We start from the raw sequence: 24,117 nt of genomic DNA, 5'->3' as shown, positions 1-24,117 counted from the left end.
AAAAATAGGTTTAAGAATAAAATTTGAGGGACTTGACTGTTATAACAGGATTTTCTTATGACTTGGAAAACACTGATTTCGGCCCAATTTTGGCTCCGTACTCAAAACTAAGTACAAAAAATAAGCAGTAAGGTTAGGTTATCACAAGTAGGTCATCGTTTGTTAAATCGTTAACTCCCTAGATGTGAGCAGAGACAGGTCCTGTGTTAACCAGTGCTTCTTTAGAAGGATAGATGTTTCCTCAGCTCACGTTAAAACAGGGGGCAAGCTAGGGTCTTTCCAGACAAAAAGCACCGCAATTTTCAGAGGCCGTGTCGACAAAGTGAAACTTAACCAGAGCGTGGGGGTGCATTTCTCTCGAAACAACCGAGAGTTTCATTTCAATAACCATGTCAGCTCACCTCAGTGGGAGAAAATACACCGTCTTCCTCGCTCCGCATTAACGTCTCCCTCGCTTTTTCATACCTCTCTATGTAGATCTCGCGAGAGCTCCGGCGTTCACTGTGGCTGGCCGTGGCTTTGCAGCAGACAGAGGGAGAAGGCAGGCAGGCAGCATCATGGCGGACAGAGACAGTGGAAGTGAGCAGGGAGGAGCAGCCACGGGCCCAGGCTTCGGTTCCATGCACCTAGCGACAGGAGGGGCGGGCTCGGCTTCCGGGCTCCAGCATGAGACACAAGAGTTGGCGTCGAAGCGAGTTGACATCCAAAACAAACGCTTCTATTTGGACGTTAAGCAAAACGCGAAAGGCCGCTTCTTAAAGATAGCAGAAGTCGGGGCCGGTGGAAACAAGAGCCGCCTCACTCTGTCCATGTCCGTGGCGGTCGAGTTCCGTGACTACTTGGGGGACTTCATCGAACATTATGCCCAGCTGGGTCCGAGCAACCCGGGAATGGTACAAGACGAGCCCAGGCGAGCACTCAAAAGCGAGTTCTTGGTCCGAGAGAATCGGAAATACTACATGGATCTGAAAGAGAACCAGAGGGGACGGTTTCTGAGGATTCGACAGACCGTTAACCGGGGGCCCGGTTTGGGATCCACGCAAGGCCAGACGATTGCTCTGCCTGCCCAGGGACTTATTGAGTTTCGTGACGCTTTGGCTAAACTTATTGACGATTACGGTGTAGAGGACGAACCTGCAGAGTTGCCCGAAGGGTCATCATTGACTGTGGACAACAAGCGGTTTTTCTTCGACGTCGGATCCAATAAGTACGGTGTGTTCATGAGGGTAAGCGAGGTGAAGCCAACGTACCGCAACTCAATTACGGTGCCCTACAAAGTGTGGTCCAAATTTGGGAATACTTTCTGTAAATATGCCGAGGAGATGAAGAAGATCCAGGAGAAACAGCGGGAGAAAAGGGCATGCGAGCTGCAGCAACAAGAGGAGATGCAGGCAGACGATGGAGACGAGGATTGATATAGAGAGCAAAAACATGCAAGAGTAATGAAAATAACAAGAGAAATATAATTAAAAACTCTACTGTATAAAGAAAGAAATCTAAAGATTTAACTGTAATGGTTTAACTCCAAGGGAGCATCACCCACAGTATAAGAAACCTCCACAACCTGACAGTTATGACATGTTGTCACTCATCGCTGGATGTTACCCCACTTATCCACCATTAATACAGTTAACAGGCTGCTAAACAAAGTAATAACATTATATTTGAACATTGTTTCCTACTTGACAAACAATATTGAACTGAGTGTTTATTTCCCTTATTAACAGAAAACTTTTGTACCAGTTAAAGCTATTGTAAAAAAGTGTTTGCAATGTTCAAATGGAAATATTGCCGAGTTCCGATGAAAAAACGTTTCCTTTTCATGTGAGCTAATGACTTCAGCACAAATCAGATATTTTAATTTTTAAACCAAAATTCAAAAACTTTGTAAAAGGTTGTCACATGTACTTGCCATCCTATTTACCTTTACCTGTGAGTAGAGATGTGTTTACACATAAATCATATGAGGGCTAGGCCTGCTTCAGAAACTGGTTAGATGTCATGCAGTATAAAAAGGAATATGTAGGCATTTTCATGAAATGAAATAAGTGCTCTATTTGTTGTGCAATATGCATTGCATAAAAATCAAATATATATTGAACTGGTCAATGGATCTTGACATGATGACATTTGCCAGAGGCATTCAAAGAAATATTAATATTGTAATTTTTGTTTCAGTTGAAATTGTTGCCATGCAGATGGATATATTATAGACTACCTTTGTGTCTCGTTGTTAATGCAATGTGTTCATTTTAAAGGTACTAAATACGTATTTGATAGAGGAGATGCAGTGACAACATGTAGCAAACGGCCTGAATTGCAGATAACTTAACAAGACAAACACCCCACATATACTGTGTTGATTGGCTTTAGAGGTCTGAGGCAAAATTCAGCAGAGTGTCATTGGTTAGTACATCTGAAACAGAACCATTTTGTGATCTTGTTCCGTCATAAAAGTCTAAATGGTGCCAAGGAGTGCTGTTGCTGCATGTTAATCTGCACTAAGATAGATTTCGTTGGTCTCCCAAAATATTGGCTCAAGGACCCTTCTCTATGTATCTTTATCTGCCTATATTGTACGAATCTCAAGTTTGAGTACTGAGTGATTCCATCCAAAGGCTTGGTGTAGTTGTAGTGGAAGTTGCTTTAAAGCGTGATTGTAAAAGGAGTGATCTTGCGAACTGTAATTACAAAATCACCATCACACTATGAGGAGGGACACTGAGGAGCACGCCTGGATAAGCCAAGGTGAAGAGGGTTCAATTCACCTGTTGGTGAACCTCCAGTTGTGAGTCAATGGATGTGCCCATCCCTACAAGTTTAAGATCTGAAGATGTGAAGTTCAGTAGGGCTACTTTGGATACATGCTCATAGCTCTACTTTAGATTTGTAAGCCCAAATATCTACCTGGGGGTGATGAGATTCTGTTTTGGTCTAATTGTAAATATTTGGGCTGCCACACGGAAAACAACTGGTTCTAATCCAGTTCAGTCGCATCTCATAGATGTGTGATAGCAGTTTTATAAACTCTGTCAGTAAACTCCAGAGAAACTGGCAACAATCAGATAATGTCAGATTTACCTCAGCATTGAATTAAATGATTGCTCCCATGTTTAGATTGACTGGAAACCAGCAAACTAGACTGTCCTTGACCACCTATTTTTGGAGCCTCTGGTATAGCCTAAATGATACCTGATTGGGAGCATCCTCTTCAGCATATAAACAACCTGGTGCCTTACACACTCCGCATGCTTACACGCTGGCCTGGTGCTTTGGATCGCAGTTTGGCTTCTTTTTTGTTATCGTTTCCTCTTTCTTTCTTCCATTTTTGTGTCTCAGCCCCCTTGTGTGCTAGCGCACGACTCGTGGTGCTATAAGGGTTTGTTAACCCTTAAGAAAAATAGGAGCAGAATTCTTAACTTTTTTCTGCTACCTTCCTTCTTCCCTAACTTCATTGCCATCCCCATTTCCCAGCCATCCAGGTATCGGCCTACATGTAAACATGGAAGGGGGTGGTCACCTAGATGCAAGATGATGCAGAAGAGTTGGCTCTTCACTAGCCAAGCGAATTAGCAGGGGGAGCAGGAGCTGATTGGGAACATCAGTAGTGGCCTGAAATGATATAAACTGTTGTTGGCAAACCCCCGTTGAAATGCTCGTTCTATGGCTTGGGTAGTTATGTGTAAGTTGTAAGTCGCTCAATTAATGGGGAGTAGCAAGCATGTCTTGTTTTGTTTTTTTGTTTTACGTAGTTTTACCTTTTCAGCGTTATTCCACATTATTTGTAATTTTGGAATGTTTTCGCCCACAAAAAATATATCTATTTTTTCTGTGCAACATTTCATCACTGTGTGCAATATCGTATGTGCCAATGGTGGCAATATATGTATATCAATTAAATATATGATTACTATTTGAAAGCATGTGGCTGAATTCCATGTTTATTTCTTATGAAGGAGTTGTATGCCTTTATTTGCACTTAAAGCTCCATCCTGGAGGAAAACATAGTTAACCAAGGTCTTAGCAGCCTGTTGGGTCAAGCAGTTCACATAAGTACTTTAACTTGAAATAGAACAATGTCACTGCAAGTACGTCTCTCCTTAGGAAATGGTAAACTTGGCTTATGGGGTTGTTGAAGGTAGACTATAAACACACAATGGAGGTTTTGTGAAAAGGAAAACCTAAGAAACAGTGAAATCTCCATTTTAGCTTTAAGCTAAGAAAAGGTGCTTCAGTCCAATCCTCATTAAGGTGTATGGTGAACTGTCTTCAGTGGTTGTTGTGTGTAGCACTTTGCTTTCCCAGGTGAATGAAATGCCTGACCAATACTTGTTTAAAACGATCTCAACAAAGAATGTCGTTCTCTCTTATGTTGCCTCTTTTTTTAAAAAAAGAGGGTATTTGATTTGCTCATTTGGTTTTGATGCATTAAATATAATTTATGTACATTTGACAAATTTTAAAATAAATTTAATTTACCCATGAGGGAAAATCTACATTCAAAATGTATGTGTTTTTCATGTTTCATTTCTTTTTGGGAAAAAAAACCATCCCAAAATGTCAACAATTCACTGATGAAACGTATGTTTAATTCTGATGTAGTGTTGTCTAAAATGTCTGACTCTACATTTGCAATGATACTAATTTCTAAAGCTTAATTTTACAGCCTTTAAAATGCAAACTTTGCAATGACAAGTACCTGATGACTCATGTCTTCTTAGATATTTTTACATTAATACTGTATGTGTAATACCAGGCTGTAAAATAAAGCATTACTTTGGTCTCTGATCATTCTGACTATGCAATTTGTCATCATCTGTATGTCTCTTCTGTGAGAAATGAGAGCTTATTGATCACGACCTAACAGAACCTGCATGTTTGTTCAGTTTTGTGACTGTTTGCAAATAATATTTTTTTCTGATGCGCGTTTTGGGGTTTTCCATGTTGTTACATATGTGATCAACACAAGCAAATCAAAGCAACAGCTTCAAAATTTTAGGAGATCAGAAAGGTTTTAGGTTTATTATAAAGTTTATAGATATTAAGATGTTAGGATTTATAGTCACAAGTTAGACTTCTGTTGGTTAAAAAATATTAATTGTTGAAAATAAGCCAAGGGCTTTACCATTCACCAGATCATCAGCAGCCTCAGTGTTATATCTGCCTTTAAAAACATGACCGAGTTGCTATGACGCAGGGAGCTGTTGCCAGGGCCATCAACGTCAAAGGGATTTTTATTACTTTAAACTGTCCCATACCTTCTTCTCGACCACCTACCGGAAGAAACCACGTTAGAAAAAAGTCAGTACAAGTTGGTATCTCCCACTGCCGCAAACACTCACTCTCCGGGGAGGTCAGAGTGCAGGTTCTGGACACACTCAAAGGCATTCCTGCAGGACATTAGTACATGTGGGCTTTGTTGTAAAGTAGATGGCCTCTCTGCCTCTTGGACCCTATGCTGTCCAGGAGGAAGGGTGAAAAACTGAGGGAGATGTGCTACATTGAGATGGACTCCAGCCCAGATGCCAACTCAGACTCTGACTTTGCTCTTTATCCAAGAACCCACATACTGTAGAGGATTGGTTTAGGTCATCACAGCTTTGGAAGCACAAGTGCATTGCATCAGAACTGGTGCTACATTTTATTTAGTCAAACCAAGACTACGTATAATTGTAAAAGCACAGTGTGTCTTATTGATGAAGTGCTATAGAAATCCTTTTATTTTGGATCATGATAGTGTGCCAGTCATGCTATTTAGTGGCACGATGGCAATAATTGCTTACAGGAATGCTGCTAGGGAAGATTAATATAACAGGTTTAGTCTGGTCCAGCTGCCATACTCCTAGCTGAGAGAGAACTACTTGATCAAATTCCTTTTTTAATTCCTACTGCCATATGGTCATCATCACCTTAACACTCCCCGACAGCAATGAATATTATGCACAGCCTGTTGCAATATAGGCTACAACATCCAGCCACTTTTTACCCTTTGTGTACAAGCGTCTGCGTGCATTTTTATTTGTAATGTGGTGTTGCTGAGCTTTGCAGAGCCATGAGGTGGCAGCATGTGTTTGGAAATGATGCCTTCGTTTCATCGTTGATTCCATTTTTATTCAACTTTGTAATTCAGTGCTATATTTTGAAGCAGTTAAGCATGGGCTTTGGTGGTGACGTAATTTGTAGCAGGCTTCTCTGGTTTTGGCCACTAGAGGGTGCTCTTTACTTAAAAATGAGCAGGCTCAGGAACACAGTGAAGAGCAGAGGAGTCCCAGAGGAGAAATCTGCCTTTGGCTTTAATGTGGTAGAATTAACAGCAGACAAGGTAAAGTAAACAGCTGCTTAAATAAATGCCACAAGGCACATACAATTTAGAATCATTACATACAATTTAGGCCACAGTTTATATTTTATTATTTAGATGTTTTCTAGATAAGTTATGGAAAAAAAAAACAATCCCGGAATAAAATGTACCATTTACACCAATAAACTTACATTTTAATGTGACTGTACCCACCAAGATCATTATTAAAATAGCATTCAAATTTCTAAAGTAAAAAGTCATCTTCTCAAGGAAGAATGCAAGAACTTGTGTGTACATGTGTAATAATGTGCCATATATCAGCTGACTAACGATGACTGAGAGATAATGAGGATTCTCATTGCTTTTTCACACTGTGTGCACCATCCATCACCCCATGAGATCTGATTGGTCTCAAAGCAAGAGTCATAACAAACTATCATCATGTGATGAGAAAGAACAAGGAGTCTCTTTTAGAAATGCTGTGGCCCCCACAGAGCCCTGATCTCAACATCATGATCATAGTGTTAGTCTGGGATTACTTGAAGAGTAATAATATAAGAGTTTTTTTCTGTTTACAGCACGGTGTATGAAGTCACCTTAGTATTTTATACTTCTTTTATTTTTGAAATTTCTGTTTTACATTTCTCCCCATATTTTGATTCTGTCTCACATTTTTCATCACTGTTGTTATTTGTGTTTTTTCTATTATTTGTTCTTTTACCACTGATGTCATCTCACTTGCTATTGTTGTGCCTTTAGCTAAAATTTTGAACAGCACTTCGGTCAACTCCAGTTGTTTTGAATGTGCTACATGAATAAACTTGATTTGATTTGATATTCATGGCAGCACACTTTACTTGTAGTACCTAGAATGTACTGCAATGCTGCATGGTTCTGTATATGTAAAAACACTGAAGGTTAGGTCTATTTAAGTGTTAGTGCTATATCCCATTTTTGTACCAACATTTTTGCATTCACTGTTACTGAAGAGTTCTGCCAGTGGAGCTTGAAAGTCTAGATTTGGGATTTTCCTCTCTCCCTCCCCCTCTCTTTTTCTCTGTTTAACAGCTTCTTTAACGTGTGATGTCAACTTCCTGAATTGCTCTCTTCCCATTTTTTAAATTAAATGTGTGTGAGTGTGTGTGTCAGAGAGAGAGAGGGAGGGAGAGAGAGAGAGAGAGAGAGGGAGGGAGGGAGAGGGAGGGAGATTATGGAATGCTGTGATGTCATCAGCCCAGTCATACACACACAAAGACGAGGAGGACCCACAGGCGCTCTGACTCTCAGCTTAGTTAGCATACTCTGCTGTGGAGCGGCTGTCTACATCCCACTGTGAGTACTTCAGCAAATTCTACCCTTCTCTCGCAACTCCCTTTTCTTTTTCTATCACTCACTTTCTCTCCTCACTCCCCCCCCCCCCATACACCCTTACCCCCACCCTTTTCCCGGGTTTCCTTCTCCGCACCCTGCAATGTGTTTAGTAGACACAAATCTGTATTCCACCGGGGTGATACTTCTCAGCCTGAGACACGCTTTCTCTTCCCTCCAAGTGCTGCTTATGTGGTAGCCATTGTTTAACTACCCACTGTGATTGGAGGAGTCCATTTCAATCCCCTTGTTAGTGAAACCAGCTCATGCTGTCCTGGGCTATGACCCTGTGTGTGTGTGTGTGTGTGTGTGTGTGTTTTGCTTTTTCTCTCTCTCTCTTACAACCTGAGACTGACCATGTTAAAATGGAGCCGCTATCTCATGGGAGTGTTGGGGTGGGGGGCAGGGGGGGAGAGAGAGAAAGGAACATGGGTTTGGGAAGGGATGTGTGGTGGGGAAGGGAGAGGAAGAAGGAGGGGTGGGCCACTGATGTCAGAAACAGTCCCATTCCTTTAGAATCTCCTCCCATTTTTGGGCCAGAGTCTTTTCTGTCAGTGTAGGAACAGGGTTCTTCTTCCGTATTCATGAAAGGGAGGGACAAGATAACCGACTGGAACAGAGTTTTCAGAGGAATGGCTGGAAGAAAAGTTTCTGATTTGAGATAAAGGTGATATCAAGGAACATAAAAGCACTGCAGCTTGAGAAAGATGTAGAATCTTTAGGGCACTGCATAATCCTCTAAATGTTTGTTTAAAATGTTCTCATTTTTTCTTGTAGATTGTCCTACTGATGACCTCCAAAGTCAAAGGAAACTGACATCTTAGGAGGGTGGGGAAACTGTCAGCACAACACAGAAAGGAAACAGGATTTTGTGTGCGTGTGTGTGTGTGTGTGTGTGTGTGTGAGTGAGTGAGTGAGTGAGTGAGTGTATGTACGTGGGGGAGTGTACAGTATGTGCAACAACATGAGCAAGAATGAGAGGAGTTTAAAAGCATAAGTAAGAGCCATTCTAATGATAAAGAGGCTGTGAAAATTTTCCTCAAACAAAATGAGGCTATAAACCCATACCATCCACTTCAAGAAGCCGCTGGCCAAAAGGACAGCGCCTCCTCCTCCTCCTCCCTCTGACCGTTTGGCCAGGTGGCACCAAGTTAGAACCAGCAGCCAACATGCTGCAGCAGATCTTAAAGGACATGTACATCGACCCCGATGTGCTCAATGCTCTCAACGAGGACCAGAAAAAGACCCTGTTCCTGAAAATGCGCCAGGAGCAGGTGCGACGCTGGAAGGAGCGGGAGGAGAAACTGGAGAGGGAAGGAGGGGATGCAGAGTGCAAGCGAACGAAGCCAAAAAAAGGTAACCATGCCAACCCATCGCAATCGCCTCACCTTTGTTAACTTTTCTTCTTCTTCTTCTTCTTCTTCTTCCTGTTCATCTGGTGTGACAGGGTGCAGCGTCGAGTTTTTCAAGCATACTGACCGTCACACTTCTAACCAAAGCTTTTGACAGAAAACCATCTGTTCTCTCCTTTTTTAAGGATTACATAATGAGTCACTTTAGTCAAGATGTTTGCATAGTGTGCTGTGAATTACCTGATAGAGAGTTACAAAGCTTGAGAAGAGCAGAAGCGTGTGTGCATTGGTTGTGACAGACATCCTGTGCTGCTGCCGGATACAATGTAGCTGCTGCAGCTCATGTTTTCCCCTGTCATCTCAACAGCTGTTTGCCAACACAGGCACAGAGTTTACCTTAAGTCCATTTGGCAAGTTTAAAGTTTCCTAAAATACAAACTTGGGCTAACAAACACCAGCTGCTCTGTATTAATGTGTCTGTGATGTTGAGGAAATTGAGACTTGGAAGAAGACAAAGCCTACATGCTGAATGATATACAGACAGAAACCATAGAGCATTTACACTTCACTGACGCAAAGCTCTATTTATACCTCAAGCCCTAAACAATTACAGAAGATTGATGATGCTGGTGAGTTAATGTTAACATCACACTCACAGATGATGTTAACATTTACAGAAGCAAACCAAAGAGAATGTCATGTTAAAATCACAGTGAGTGTATTGTAAGAGAAATGCCTTAATAGTACCTAAAAACTGCTATTAGAGTAGGTCTCAGAACGAATGTAAAACATGTACGTAACCATGAATATACGTGGCTGTGTGTGTGTGTTCACACACATGTCTCGCTCTCAGGCTCTCACTTTGATCGCTTTGTTCCCAGTAACACCAAGCAACGTGAGCCTAAGAGCAACAGAGGAAGAATATTCATCAGGTCAGGGACGTCACTCATGTCTGGAACATGCTGTTGACGTAAAATAGATGGCAGATGAAGACAACGGCGTGACAGACGGAAACGACGAGAAAAAAATAAATAAATGATGCCCTCGGGGGAGGGATGGGGGAATACACAAGAGATGTGCAGGGCAAATGGGTTTATCAGGAGCTGGCTTCTGCTCAAAAGCGAGAGTTGGAGTCAACAGCGACTGTGCAACAATCAAACAAAACAACCAGAAACTCAGGAGGCCGCAAGTCTGTCCTGAAACTGGTTTGACACATAGTACAGAATCTTACCCGTCTGCATTCTCTCTTTGGCGGTAGTGATTCTTAGTACAGGAAATAGATGGTGTAATGACTCTGACATAATAGATTGCTGTATTTTTAAATTCCATAGAAGGACTCCTAGATGACAAAGGAAACAGAGGTTTGGAAGGAACACTGAAAAGCCACTGGAATATGACTTAAAGCCGATCAACAGCATGGTGGAGTTGGTGCATTCACTCTGACCGACATAGTAATGTGATCTGTCTCGTCTTGGTTAATAACAAAGCACTTACTATCAACTGTGGTACGGAGTGAGGGAACAGTGCTCTTTCTATCTCTTAATGACCAACGCAGCTGTCCTTAGCAGGCTGGATGGAGACCACAGGCCGAGGTCACATGGTCCCGTCCAACTCTTCTCCGTGCAGGCTCCACCGTCTGTAGTGTGGAGGAAATGGTGGATAGTTGGTGTTTCTGTGTAAAAATAGGAAGTGAGTCAAGACCCAATCCTTCAAACAATTAGTGAGGGGGTGAGGGGGACGGGAAGCATGCAGGAAATGTATGTGTTTGAAAAACAAAGAGAGAGTTTGATTTTATCAGGGCGGCCTTGTGGGAGAGCCCCCATGCTAATCTTGTTTTTATGTGCAGAATGAAACATGTTGGCAACAGCTCACATTTAGCTTTATTCTGATCATGGGACTTTTGCTGTGGTTAGGCGTACTTTATGGTAATTGGTGTTTACATACTATATGACCAAATGCTGACTTGTTTGTGTGCATGTGTTTATGTTGTAGGCAGGCTGGTGACAGTCACGTGAGGCAGAAAACTGCATAGCTCAGTGTAGCTTCTATGACTCAATTCTTTCCTGATTGGTATCCTCGGTTTGGTTCTTCAGATACGGGAAACAATCCTTTCATTTTATTCTGTTTACTTTGACAAGGCAGTACACCACAATATTGCCAGCTACATGTTAAATTGTGTTGTAACACTGTCGATTACAGGGCATAGAACAGGGCATATTCCAACACAATTAATAGGAAGTCTTATAAATGTCAGCTAACAGGATTCATCTCACCTGCGCCTGACCATGGTGTTGTGGCTGTAGTTGTCAGTTTGGGCTATCAGTTGTTGTTCACCCAGGTATGTTCTGACTGCTGTGTTTTCACAGTCATCCTGGTATGCCCCGCTGGAATGTGATCCACAGGGCAGGCTGGCAAAACCAGTTCACTATGAAAGTATGTTATCCTGTTTCGCACCCAACAAGCTCTCACCCTCTGAGCCTGCGTCAGCTGGGTTATCTCTATAAAGTAGCTTCTGTATGCTCCCAAACATAGTCACGAGGCGGTGACATGTTTGTTTGTGTGTGAGCATGTGTGCTTCTAAGCTTATGAGGACTCAGTGTTCTCACAAAGACAGACAAGATAAGGAGAAGCCAAGTGTGATACAAGATCTCGTTCACTGATATTTCTTAGGTTAGGAATTGAGACTGGGTTTTATTTAAAGGTTGGTTTCATGTCAGAATTAGTTCAGGCAAGGGAATTAGGTAAATATAGTCCTAATAAGTATATGCAAGCATATCTGTTTGTGTGTGTGTGTGTGGGGGGGGGGGGGGGGGGGGGGGGGGGGGGATAGGCCAGGAGGACAGGGTTTTTCCCTGTCATCTCTGTTTATATCATCCATATGAAGATCCTGTCTCATACATTTGTGATGTGCTGCCTGGGCCTCAACAGCTGTTGCTCCTGTCTGTCTATGAATCATCAGACTCACTGCTGATAAGCTGACAGTTTTATTTCAGAATGAAAAAGGAGCTACAACCGATTATCTCAGAGATCTGTGATACTAATCAATGGAGTATACATACTGTTTACAAATTAAGATTAAGAGATTTCAAAATCCTGAGAGGATCAGAGAAAGTACAATTTGTAAAATGAACTGATAAAACCGAGCAGCATCTGGCCAATGACTGGTCAGGACACAAATTACAGGGAATACATTTGGATATAATTAAAGTGTCTTTTCTCTAAAAACCTTTCAATTTCAATTCTGTGTTCATTTGTCATTTCTTCTTACTTTGAGTAATGGTACTTTGTACATTCAGAACCACGTTCCAAACCTTGTTACAGTGTTTCAGTAGCCTGTTAACTCATAGTTTGCGTCTGTCTGTATGTGTGTGTGTTGTGTTTCCCGCAGCCAACAGTAAGAATGTGAGCTGGCTGCTTGGCCGGGATGGAGATGTGGCGGTCATTGTGATCGGGGAGGTGGATGAGCTGAGCTCCAAATTCATCTGCTCAGGATTTGGAGAAAAGAAGTCGCCGAGTCTTCAGAACAACACATAGTAATACAACTTTTGTATTTCAACATAGACAGTGATTTGAGGCAGTTAACAATATGTATCATGAAGAAGAATCTATTAGTGTCCTGTAAACCTAATTATGACATGGCATTATACAAGAGAATATATATATTGTGGTGAATATGTGATAAGATATGACATGGTCTGATCTGTGTTTTACAGTCTTCAAACTATCTTGAAAAGCAGAAAAACCACAGAACCTGTCAGAACTGAGAGAGAGAACCTCCTTCCTAAAATGCAACCTGGCATCTCACTGAATTTAAAGGTGTGTAGCTGTTTGTTCCTGTCCCTAAGAAATCAAATCACTTTGTCTTTCATGGTGATTCTCACACTGGGGAGCAAAGATGAAAAGATCAGAAGATTTCAAAGTCTTATTTCAGTTTTTTCATGTGAAATTAGCATCTCTTAGACTACCTGTAATTTGATCAAAGAAAGAGAATTATATGTAATCCGACATAAGAGCCTATAATATGCCTTTGTCTTGTCATCTTTGCTTCTTTACTGATCCATTGTCTCACTAACTCTATCTCTAACATAACATTTCCATCACTTCATTTTCACTTCTCTCACCTGCTGTGCCGTTTGTGAAAACTATCAGCTCAGCGTTTGAGCAATAGCTGATGGCAATCAATCTCCTCTGCTAATTTTAGCCTTTAATTTCTGTCAATTTAGGCAGTCGGTGTGGATCACTTCCAGGGTGGTGATATATTTGTGTGTGTATGTATGTGTGTGTGCGTGCGTGCAGTTAGTGAGCGTGCGAGCTGTTGATTTTGGAGTTTGGGGGTGGGGGGGTCGCCTCCCCCCCTTTTTTCACGCTATCTTAAAAAAGAGATTTGCTGCGTTGTCATGGCAACCGTGCACACACTGAGCGAGCCGGGGCGGATGGTCTCATCTGGCCTGACCACAGTGGCTCTCTGAGCCGAAGCTGCTCACTCACTGGAAATACACGGCGTCCTGGCCTCTCACTGGTTCTCCTGCAGTCACATTACCACACACCCCTCCACTCCTCTGACACATTAGATGCATTTAAATACTCCTCATTTGCAATATTCCTTTAAGTAATCCACTCCTTTTGACTCTTAAATAACTGCTAAACTCTTCTTCTTCTTCCCTCCCGTCGCTCACTCTAAGTACTGAACTGACTCAAAGTTAAGGAGGATGACGTGTCGCCTCCTCTATCATCTAACATGGCACTGTCTCTCCCAACAGGGGAAATGTGAGGAGACGAGCACTTTACTCCCTCTGCCGGTGAGTTACAGCAACTGCCTCGCTTATAATTGGGCTCTAAAGCTCTCGGGTTGCATCATGGCCTGCGCACGCTCATGTAATGTCTTTGTTAAACCCACAGGTGTCAGTGAGTGAGCATTCATCACCTCCAGCAGCAGCAGCAGCAGCAGCAGCAGCAGAAAAGGTATCAGTGAATTAAAGTAATTGTTAAAGACTGTTCTGAATTGTTCCTGCGTTTCACTTTGAGCTCTCAAAATGCTTTATTGCTCTTATATATATAGTGTTGATGCTTTTTTTAAAAGCAAAGAACCGTCTATTTTTCAGCACCATCTGCACCGAACAACACTTTTTAAGACACATCTTGAGATATCCCAGAAAAGTGTGATTAACAATACAGCAATTCACTCGTTGGGCTCTTTCAAATGTGTCTTAAGGGTGCCGTTGTGTGTGTGTGTGTGTGTGTGTGTGTGTGTGTGTGTGTGTGTGTGTGTGTGTGTGTTTCATGGCAGTCCCTCCCTCTGTGAGTAACAGGAAATGGTGGTAAGGCCAGCTGTCCCCTCACTCCCAGCCTCTGTGCAGATCATCTTTCTCCCAGCATTCTCTCTCTCTCTCTCTCTCTCTCTCTCTCTCTCTCTCTCTCTCTCTTTCTGTGCACGCTGTCTCGTGTTGGAGCTGCCGCACCCCTCGCAGCTCTCTCTGGGGAACAGCTGAACCGAACTGTCCTCCCACCGGCTCCATCATCGCTCCAGCCTTGGGTTGCTGGGGGGTAGGGGGGTGTGCGCTCTCCATCTCCCTCCTTCTTCTTTCTTTCTCTCTTTCTGTGTTTATGTGCACGTAAATGTGTGTGTGTTTGTGTGTGTGTGTGTGTGTGTGTGTGTGTGCAGGTGACGCGCGGCCGCGAGAACAGCTGAATCACAGAGGCAAGGCAGGATTTCTGGACTGCCCTAGAACAGATGGTTGATGAACTTGATCAGGGAATTAAAACGCCAGAGATAGAGAATGCGTCAGTCGCAGATGGATGGGATTGTGGGATAGTCTCTTGAGGTTTGGGCGCGTGAGCTCTCCTCTGTTCTCTGGGTTTTTTTTTCCCCTCCTCTTTGCCACAGAAGGAAATGTCTCTCCCTCACTTCTTATATCCATACCAGACTCTCCGTATATTACAGGCCCCAACACATCTCCAGCCAAACCCACGCTGATGTGGCAATGAACATCCACACCTTTGGAGGTTTGGCTGGTCTGACAGCCAAGAATTCACAGCCAAGCCCTCCCCTTCTCCTTTACAAGATTAATTATTTTGCTGAATGTCTTGTTTGTAGATTGAATGATTTGTTCCTGAAAACAGGAAGGGGCTGGTTTGGTGCTGCAGATGTAGCGGTGGCTGTTGCTACCGCCACTGCAGGTTTTCTCCAGTTGATTTAGAGAGGCAAGGAGTCAGTCTGATAGAGGAGGAGAGTGAGATTGCTGATTAAGAAGGCGTAAGATCAGGAAGGAAGATTAGCAAGGCAGCTTGATTTCTAAGTCACCTTATAATTTTCTCTCCGCACATCCTTAAACTCTTAATCAGTGGTCATAGTTCTGTGTGTTTCATTATGTTGCAGCGTAGTCACTGGAGAACTGTAATTTGGTGAATCATTTATCCAATGATTTAATCAAACATGACATTAATTCCACTGTATGTGAATTAGCTGTCAACACTGATCGCGTTCCTCTGTCCCCTTTTGTCACTCTTCCCCTTCCCCAGCCCGAGCCGAAGTCAGCCGGCGCGACTGAGGAGAAGTCGCTCCCCCAGCCCTCCATCTGCTCCAGGCCTCCCACGAGAGTTTGCCCTGTCAACGTGAGACCAGCTTCTGCAAATGCAGCGCCGGGCTCTGTCAACACGAGACTGGCCCTCGCAAATCTGAGGCTCACCGCCACCACTGCCACCGCCTCCGCCGCAGCGCCACACTCGTCCCCCAGCAGCACTGTCAAAATAGAGTCTGGAACAACGAAGGTTACCAAGGGTGGCCCACGCTCAGAGGAACCTCAGAAGCCCCAGGGATCACAGGGTGGGAACGGTGAGTGAGCAAAGCATCATGGGTAAGGGTTTGGTCTGATGTCAAAATAGATAAATAAATGCATGTTTTAGATAAATTTATTTAAAGCTAGCATTTCTCCAGTCCCTGCAGGCTTTCACTTCCTGGCTAGTAGGAGAAATACACAATCAGCGATATTATTGAGAGAAGTGTGGATATCCACAAATCTTAATCTATAACTTAAAATAAGATAAGATAAGATAACCCTTTATTAGTCCCACAATGGGGAAATTTACAACTTCTGTCTTTAGTTAGATCTTAACATACTGGAGAAAGACAGGACGAAGATATGGCTTGAAAATTGAGTCAACAGCATTGCAGATAGCTTACATGAAAATCACCACAAGCCACCGAGCCAACAACAGAACCCTTTTCCACTGCCTCTTCCCTTCTTTGAGAGTAATAATGGCTGTGGAGAGCCGAGCACAACCAGCCTGAACAAAGTTCATACTAGATAGGCTTCTCAGCACTGCAGCAAGGACGAAGGATTTATTTCCTTCCCCAAACCTAATGTGCTCGCCAAATAGTGCCTCAGCCCGCTGGAATCTTTATGGACTGGCAGTGTAAAAAGAGGCCAGCCTAGAGGGGGGAGAAAAAAGCTTATGTGACTGGGATTTGTGTCGTGGTACCGCATCGCCCCCGCACACCTGCTCGTCTGGTAGCTTCTCTATTGTCACGAGTTGTATGTTAGCGGCGAAGATTATCAATAAACACTCTGGTCATTTAACCAGATCGAATCTGATGCCAGCGAACAGGCAAACATAAGATGCAATGCTGGTCCTGATGATTTTGATTTAAATGTGAACTGAAATGAACAACAAGAAACCCCAAAAATGACTTGGGTCTCGAGCAGTAATATTTTTTTTAGCTGATGTTAATGTTTAACCAGTAAAACTAGAATATCTTCTAGTCAGTTATTTGGCATTTTTTGCACGCATTTGATACCAAAACTATAGTATAATGCAACCCTGCATTCATCATAACCCTAACCCTAATACTTCTTATTTTGCCCCTAATTCAATTTAGTGACACAATAATATGTATAAATTCATCAGTATATGAAAATACAAAATGGATGATATACAGACATGCAAGAGAAATAACACCATCACTTTCTACCTTTTGAACTATGTGATCTTTATTTGAACTTGGTTTAACACAGTGTAAGAGCAGATATCACATCCTTACAAGCATAACATTTAAACTGCTTTTCATATTTTATCCTGTTTTCCATGAACCAGAGAAGCTGTATCTGTCTTGTCATTTCTCTCTTTGTGTCTGATACATGGTCTGTGCTACTTACATTTCCTGCCTTGCAGACGTTCGTTGTGTGAATATAAGGGATTTTTTCAGGCTTGGAATTTTTTTTTTTTCTCATAACAGATATCCTGGGCCTTGACATGAATATTACTGTCACTAGGTCGAACAGTATGTTCCACGGATTACAAGTTTGAATCTTGTTTGAAATATCACTGTGATTCCTAGACTTCCTGTCTGAACACAGCTCCAGATTTCATGAATTGACCAGACACTCATTCACCACACACAGTGACCCAGTTATGCAGAGAAATGGGTAGCGTAAGGGTGAGATTAGCACCATCCAGTGGAAAACAGTGATACTGTAGGAAAAAAAAAGTCTCGTTGGATAGAAAACCTCATCTTCATAAGGTCCCTCTGCTGGAAAAATGCTCATCCTACATCTAAGTGAGGAAACATGTCCATGCACATATGCTTAACTCTGCTACAGTTCCTGGAGGTTGCCGTGCGCTGAGAAAATGTGGTTGAGTTTTTTTATGCTTAAAACCAAAGCAGGATTTCTTCTCTTCTCTTCTTAACATTTTGGGGGGAGAGCTGATTGGCACATTGACAAAGAAACACTCACACACACGAAACAAAGCCTTCACAGAGTACAAGGCATTACTGATCTTATTGCAAAAAAAAAAAAAAAAGATTTTTTTTTTCCTTATTTCTTTGAACACCAATTGTGAGAGGTTGGTGGGGCCAATGCCACACTTAACTAGTGAAGTTTGAAATGAGTGTAGAAGTAGATAACTTGCCAAACTCATTATCTGAGTCAAATTGTGTCAACATAGATCATTTCCTTCAGAAAGGGACAGCGCTACAGCAATGTCCCGGAATAACAGACAGACAGTTCCTCAAGGTTGAGCGTTTGTGCCTCCATGTTTTCTAGCATTTGCTGCTGAATGGAGGGAGAAAAAAAAATCATAAAACTATGTCTGTTTTTTTCTCTCTCTCTTTAGTGTCTGGTTCACTCTGAACATTTCTGGCAGTCTCATGTAGAATTTGGAGGCCGGGCAAATCTCTTGTTAGGAATCTCTTAATAATGTCATGAAGAGACAAAAATCCTGGAAGTAATTTTGAAACCATGTTCACAGCTATCGACTGAACTAGACTGGGCTGCACTGAACATAGAGTGTCATAATCAAATAGTGTTTTAGGGGAGTTTCTGCTTTAATGCCATCAAGTAAAAAAAAAAAAAAATCTGTGGAGGCATGTACAGTGAGCTCAGAGCTTTTAAGGTGATTTATCAGTTGGATGAGGAGCAGTTTCACAGAACACAAATCTGGATACAAAAAAATAAACCAAAAAAAAAAAAAATACAATTCCAATAAATTGTGGTTTCACAGACCTGTTTGTGTGTGTGTGTGTGTGCGCCCACATTAGTGGCTGGATATGAGATCAGTGGGCAATGCCAGGGCAGCAAATAACAGGCGAATGGAGGGAAGAGGAAAGAAAGGGAAGGGAAAGGGAAAGGAACAGCTGGTGTGGTGGGAGTTGAGGTGGGCTGAACACAGTGCTGAATAAATGTGTCTTGACTCTGGACAGAAAATACTGACAGAGTGTCTGTTCTCGACAATGGCAGGAAGCTTGGTCCAAGGGGAGGAGGAGGCAGACTAGGATAAGGCTCATGCCTCAGCTGTTTTCTTTTGAATGCGGGTAATGACAAGGATTCCTGCGTCCTGTGAACTGAGACTGCGGCGCACGCAACACTTGTAGAAGATGAACTTAATAATCTGCTGTTTGCAGAGGCCATTGAAGACAGACTAAACCTGTTGTGACCTACTGAGTGTAACACTTGAGAATTCAAGATGTTGTTCATGAGTATTGGATGGCCGCATGATAAACACTAATAGGTGATTTTGTCATGCCAGACAGGACAGGGTAAAAGGTAGCACCAAACCTAAAGTATCAAGTTGTAGATATTGTCAAGATGTAGTTGTTAAATGGTGGGAAAACAACATGTAGGTATGAGTCACCTGAAATTGGGAAAGTGATGTTCTTTGCAGGGGACAGAGTAAGCTTTCATTTTATCTGAAGAAGTTTTTGCTGGCTAAAGTACAGGATTCAAGACAGCTTTAAAGAGTGTTAAATTCACTTTTAATATTCAAATGTGTTATTTGGTATTTTGATAATTACAAAACAGATGAGAATCAGTTTTTTTTTAAATCTTAGTATAGTAAAAACAGTGTGAACAAGTGTGAACTTCTTATTTAAGAATTACTTTCTGAATGACAATCACTATCTACTGTGATTCATTTTTAAATTATTTGATAATTACTATCCCTCTTTCTCTCCATTACCTCTTCAGTGTCTAATACCTGAAGCATTTATTGTGCTGCCAAAGGAAAGATCAAAGTCCTCACTCAGTTGGAAATAAACCTTTTGGGGGCAAAGAGGGTAGAAATTCTGCATTAATAGTGGTTTATACCAATCTACTCTCCCCACAAAACCTGCTTATTTTGTATCAAAAAACTGATTTAAAAAAAAAACCCTGAATATTATGATACTTGGACATTATTTTAAAGTTGTGTGTCATCTGCATAAAATGAAAATGAAAGCCATATTATGGGCAGTGTTTCAGATGATAAGGGGAGCGTGTAGAGTCAGTGTAAGAGTCTGAAACTGAACCTAGAGATGCAGAAATATGTGTTGTGTTAGCGTGTGTCATGATTTGAGCATGAGAGCGTGAGCGTGAAAGTGGATCAAACTCCAGCAGCTGGCGGTGTATGTTCATATGCGTGTGTGTTTGTGTATGTGTTCATGTTTATAAACCCTCCTCTGTCTGTCGGTCGGCTTTCCTCTCCTCTCTCTTCACCTTCAGAGGGAAGGACACACATTCCAGCGCTGCTTCCCGACTCTAGCCCTGGGCGACGCTCAGCCAGAGCTGATAAGTGACAGGGGCCCCTGCCCCCACACAGGAGCACCCCCCACCACCACCCCACTTGCTTCCTCATGCGCACACACACACACACACACACACATACACACACACACACACCTCTTCTCCTCCCTGCCCTTCAGTCCGCCGACGTGCTGCTCGGGAATTCTGCCCTCTGCCCCACTTCTGCCCCCCCCCCACACCACCCCACCCCAACACTCCCCCTTCCTCTCTTTCTAACCATGAGACCTGGAGGTCTTTAAAGAGATAGATTGGTCTTTAATTTTTGTGCTAGCCTGGTCACTGACACCGCTTCCCGCCCCCCTCCTCTTTGTCCTCCCCGGTACCTTTTTTACGAGCTGGACTGAGATGTGAGGAGTGGCGTCCGAAAAAGCTCAAACAGGAGATGAATCAATCTCGAAGAGTGATTCAATGCAGAGATTCTCTTTCACTTTAATAGGTGTTTTTTTTTTTTTTTTTTTCGCAGGTATAGCTTTAATGACTGTTTGTGCTGACGGAGCTGAGAGTGAAGCTGCTGAGGAGAGTTAAGGGCAGAAAGGCATGGGGTTTGAGCATTTTTTGGGTGTGTTAAGACAGGTTAGTCATGTTACCTGTGGGAGGGTACTAAGGTTTTGCTTCAAGATATACAGCACTCTCAAAATATACATATATTTCATGTATGTATTTGTACTATTTCTTTACAACAACTCATCTCCATAATACCAGTTCTCCCTCTCCTTCTCTTTCTATCTCTCTGTCTCTCTATTAAGCATTCCACTCAGACCTGCACCAAGGCTCTGAGCTCAAAAAACTCCCTGACCATGAGTGTGTGTGTGCCTGTGTGTCTGTGTATCTGTGTGTGTCTGTGTGTGCACTCGGTGCGTGCCTGAATGTGTGTCAGCCTCAATTGCTGGAGCCTATCCAAGGTTTCCGTGGTGACCACACAACACAACGAGACAATCAGAGGCAAGCCCACGCAGCGCAGCGAGAGGACATTAACACAGGAACCGCGGGTCAGGGGGCAGAGGAAGGCAGGGCAAGACGGAGGGAGAGGAAGATGAAGAGGAAGGTGGAGGGAGGTGTTCAAGCCATGGGGAGAGGAGGGGGACGGGAGAGAGTGAGGGGGGAGAAAGGAGAGTAAACAACAATAAACAATAACACAACCTTAAAGGCTACTTTAGGTCCTTCCCTTTCATGCCTGCAAGACATCAAGAGCTCTAAAGGTTTCCTGGCCCCAGGAGTGGCTGTGTGGTTTTGGCTGTACCCTTCCTCTGTGTGTGTGTGTGTGTGTGTGTGTGTGTGTGTGTGTGTGTGTGTGTGTGTGTTTGTGTGTGACTCTGTGCTATGCCGTGGTGTTAGTCAGAGATGGCTGCATGCGTGACTGAATCCATGAGCAGGAGGGCTGTGCAAGGGTGCGTGTTTGTGTTTGTATGTGTGTGTGTGTGAGCATGCACAGACCTGAGTGTAACATGAGAATGTGTGTGTGTCTTTTGAAATTCAACTGTTAGAAACTGTGTGTGCGCGTTTGTGCCTGTTTTCACTTTATTTTGTATGTGTGTGTGTGTTTGTGTGCATCTTTGTGTGTGTGTGTGTGTGTGTGTGTATGTGCGTGTGAGCCTGTGTGCGTCTGTAGCCGTGCACGCGGGCGCTCTCACATATCTCTGTCCCCCGGGGATGACGCTAAAAATATGTGGCTCCTCAAGCCTTCTGGTGTCTGAGCAGCGTCTGTCTGCTCTCCATTGCTGTCCCTGTGGCCCTCCCTCCCCTCCGTTACTCCTGTTCCCTCCATTCCTCCCTCAATTACACCCTCTTCCAAACACAGTACCTCAGCAAGCATACACACACACACGCACACACACACCAACTACACCCAGCTGTGTCCCTACTTCCACTGAGGATGACCTCTGCTCAGCCAGAGTGGGATAAAGGGAGGCGAATGAAAAGGGGGGAAAAAAAGGTAGAGGAGAGTGAAGAAAGATCTAGGCCCAGTGTTTGGAGAGGGGGAATGATCAGGTAGTGTAGGATGACTGGATTTCTGCTTTTCCAACAACAGCGCAACATGGGTTGAACTTGTAACTCTCATTGTTTATGGTTTTACAGATTTTCACTGAGAAAAACCTTGATTCACCTTGATTTCATGTTCTCATGGTCTCAAAAGATGGTGTGTTTCCTGATGCAACAAGACACTGACCACTGTAATTTACAGTAAACAAGGTCCCCTTGTGACAGATGCAGCACAGAAAATCATCTTACAGTGAGGAGAAATATGATACAGTTTATGGTACAGTAGATACAGAGTGGGACACTGAAAAGAGGGATGTGCTAATTAATAAACCTCAATAACGACAAAGTTGCAAATGCATTTTGAAACATATGAATTTATATAAGCATTACATGTACACCACATATATAACCACAAATATTCACAATAAACACTCCAAATTCCAATTTATTAAAAAAATAGTGTTGTTGTTGTTGTTGTTATAAATAAAGGCCTAAAATGTAAAATATCTAAATTAATGTCCCCTCTTCATATGGCAGGCAGATTGTCACCCATATGTTGAAGCTCCTAAGGAAAATCTCATCGTCTCTTTTTTCAGATATTGGTGCATCAGAAGCGTCTCTGAAGGCCGCCTCCGGAGAGGCTGGGTCATCAGGGAACACACCGACGTGCGCAGGGCGCGGCCGGGTGGCTCAGCTGATGAAAACCTTCAGCGCTGAGAGCGCCACGACCCCCTCGCAGACCCCGCCTCGTGGTGTCAAGCCCCCTCTCCCCACCAAGCCCAGCCACTTGCGTCTGACGACAACACCCACTGTCAGGTAATCCATATGCACACGCCGCTGGGCAGACGCACGCCCAAGTTTCACCTGGCATCCACGTAATTTAAAGGAAGCTGGCTTATTGAGAAGCATCAACCAACAGCCTGATGGGATGGAGGACACTGAAGGTGGCTCTCAGAGATGGAAATGCTCACAATGTTGACATCACAACCAAAGCTTGAGCAGTGGCAATGCTTGAATGTAATGGTTCTTTTGTTGTTGGATGCTGCAGCACTGTAAACAGTCTTCGTGGGAAAGAAATTCCAAAACAATTGATTGCAATTTAATATTCGTTTTGTTTGACAAACAATTCTTCTACCTTTTATGTATTTGCCAGGGAATTGATGACTATCACATGTATTCACTTGTTGTTGATTCTTTCCACTTTGTGTAACATGTGGAAAAGCACACCATCATCCTAACACACGGTTTTTAGCCCAATTCACAAAGCCTGCGCACACAATGTTGTTTACTTATGAATTCCATTATTTTCATCTATTATGAGACAGTTTGCATCAGCTCATGTGCAGTGTTTTCCTGCTAATTTCTGTCTTCTCGAACGAAAAGCTGGACACGGGCAAGCAGAACGGGGGTGAAATAAGGTACAGTAGGGTCCTCCTTCATCTTGCTGTCTCCTCCCTGGGAATAGTGTAGGGTTGTTTATTTGTCACAATGCAATGTATGTCTCCCCCCTGCCACCTGGCAGGAGCCTCACTGCGACCTGTTGTGGACCAATGACAGTGCCAAATGCCTCATCTGTCACTCCCAGTGGATCAAATCCTGGCAAGTTAGACAGTAGCTGCCAAATAATCCAGCTCGGTGTTACTCTTCTCCTGTTCTTTCAGTACTATTTTAGAGATTTGTGGTTGTATTTTGTTTTGTTTTGTTTTTTCTTTTGTACATTTTCTATAGGGAGACAGATGTTTTGTAATGGGATATTTAACGCTACTACAGTGCTCACTTGTAAAATGAGAGTCAAGTTTGTATGGTGAAATCAAAGAAACAATAAAATTGTGTAAATTGTACAACTTTTCTTGTGGAGTTTTTCTCTGCAATTCTTTCTACATGTATTAACTTCCATCCTTCATATTCTTCCAGACTGAAATAAAACATATTTTTTTGTTTTTCACATATCTTAGAGAAGGCAAACATTTTAGAATCAAGTATCCATGACAATATTACAATTCTTTCACCTGCTGTAATCATAATTACAAGCTGCTTGAAATAACAGAATCCAACCCACAAC

At 42.8% G+C, this 24,117-nt stretch overlaps 2 protein-coding genes across 3 annotated transcripts; both read left to right on the top strand.

Moving 5' to 3' along the window:
- Positions 1-557: 557 nt before the first annotated feature.
- puraa (purine-rich element binding protein Aa) lies at positions 558-4,788 on the top strand. Its single transcript, XM_018691467.2, has one exon. The coding sequence runs from the start codon at positions 558-560 to the stop codon at positions 1,413-1,415; it is 858 nt and encodes a 285-aa protein (XP_018546983.1). The 3' UTR covers positions 1,416-4,788.
- A 2,713-nt stretch (positions 4,789-7,501) lies between these two features.
- Positions 7,502-23,899, top strand: zgc:100829 (uncharacterized protein LOC445149 homolog). 2 transcript variants are annotated; one of them, XM_018692266.2, is made up of 8 exons: positions 7,502-7,633; positions 8,447-9,025; positions 12,410-12,554; positions 12,735-12,837; positions 13,782-13,820; positions 13,921-13,983; positions 15,541-15,853; positions 22,652-23,899. In XM_018692266.2, exons 2-8 carry the CDS (start codon positions 8,839-8,841, stop codon positions 22,873-22,875), a joined length of 1,074 nt encoding a protein of 357 aa, XP_018547782.1. In that variant the 5' UTR covers positions 7,502-7,633; positions 8,447-8,838; the 3' UTR covers positions 22,876-23,899. The 2 variants fall into 2 exon arrangements, with proteins under 2 accessions (XP_018547782.1, XP_018547783.1); XM_018692267.2 differs by lacking the exon at positions 7,502-7,633 and adding an exon at positions 8,193-8,336.
- The last annotated feature ends 218 nt before the right edge of the window (positions 23,900-24,117 follow it).

Source organism: Lates calcarifer, linkage group LG20 (genome assembly GCF_001640805.2).
Source record: "Lates calcarifer isolate ASB-BC8 linkage group LG20, TLL_Latcal_v3, whole genome shotgun sequence".
NCBI classification, from domain to species: domain Eukaryota; kingdom Metazoa; phylum Chordata; class Actinopteri; family Centropomidae; genus Lates; species Lates calcarifer.
This window is presented reverse-complemented; position numbering and strand designations above follow the sequence as displayed.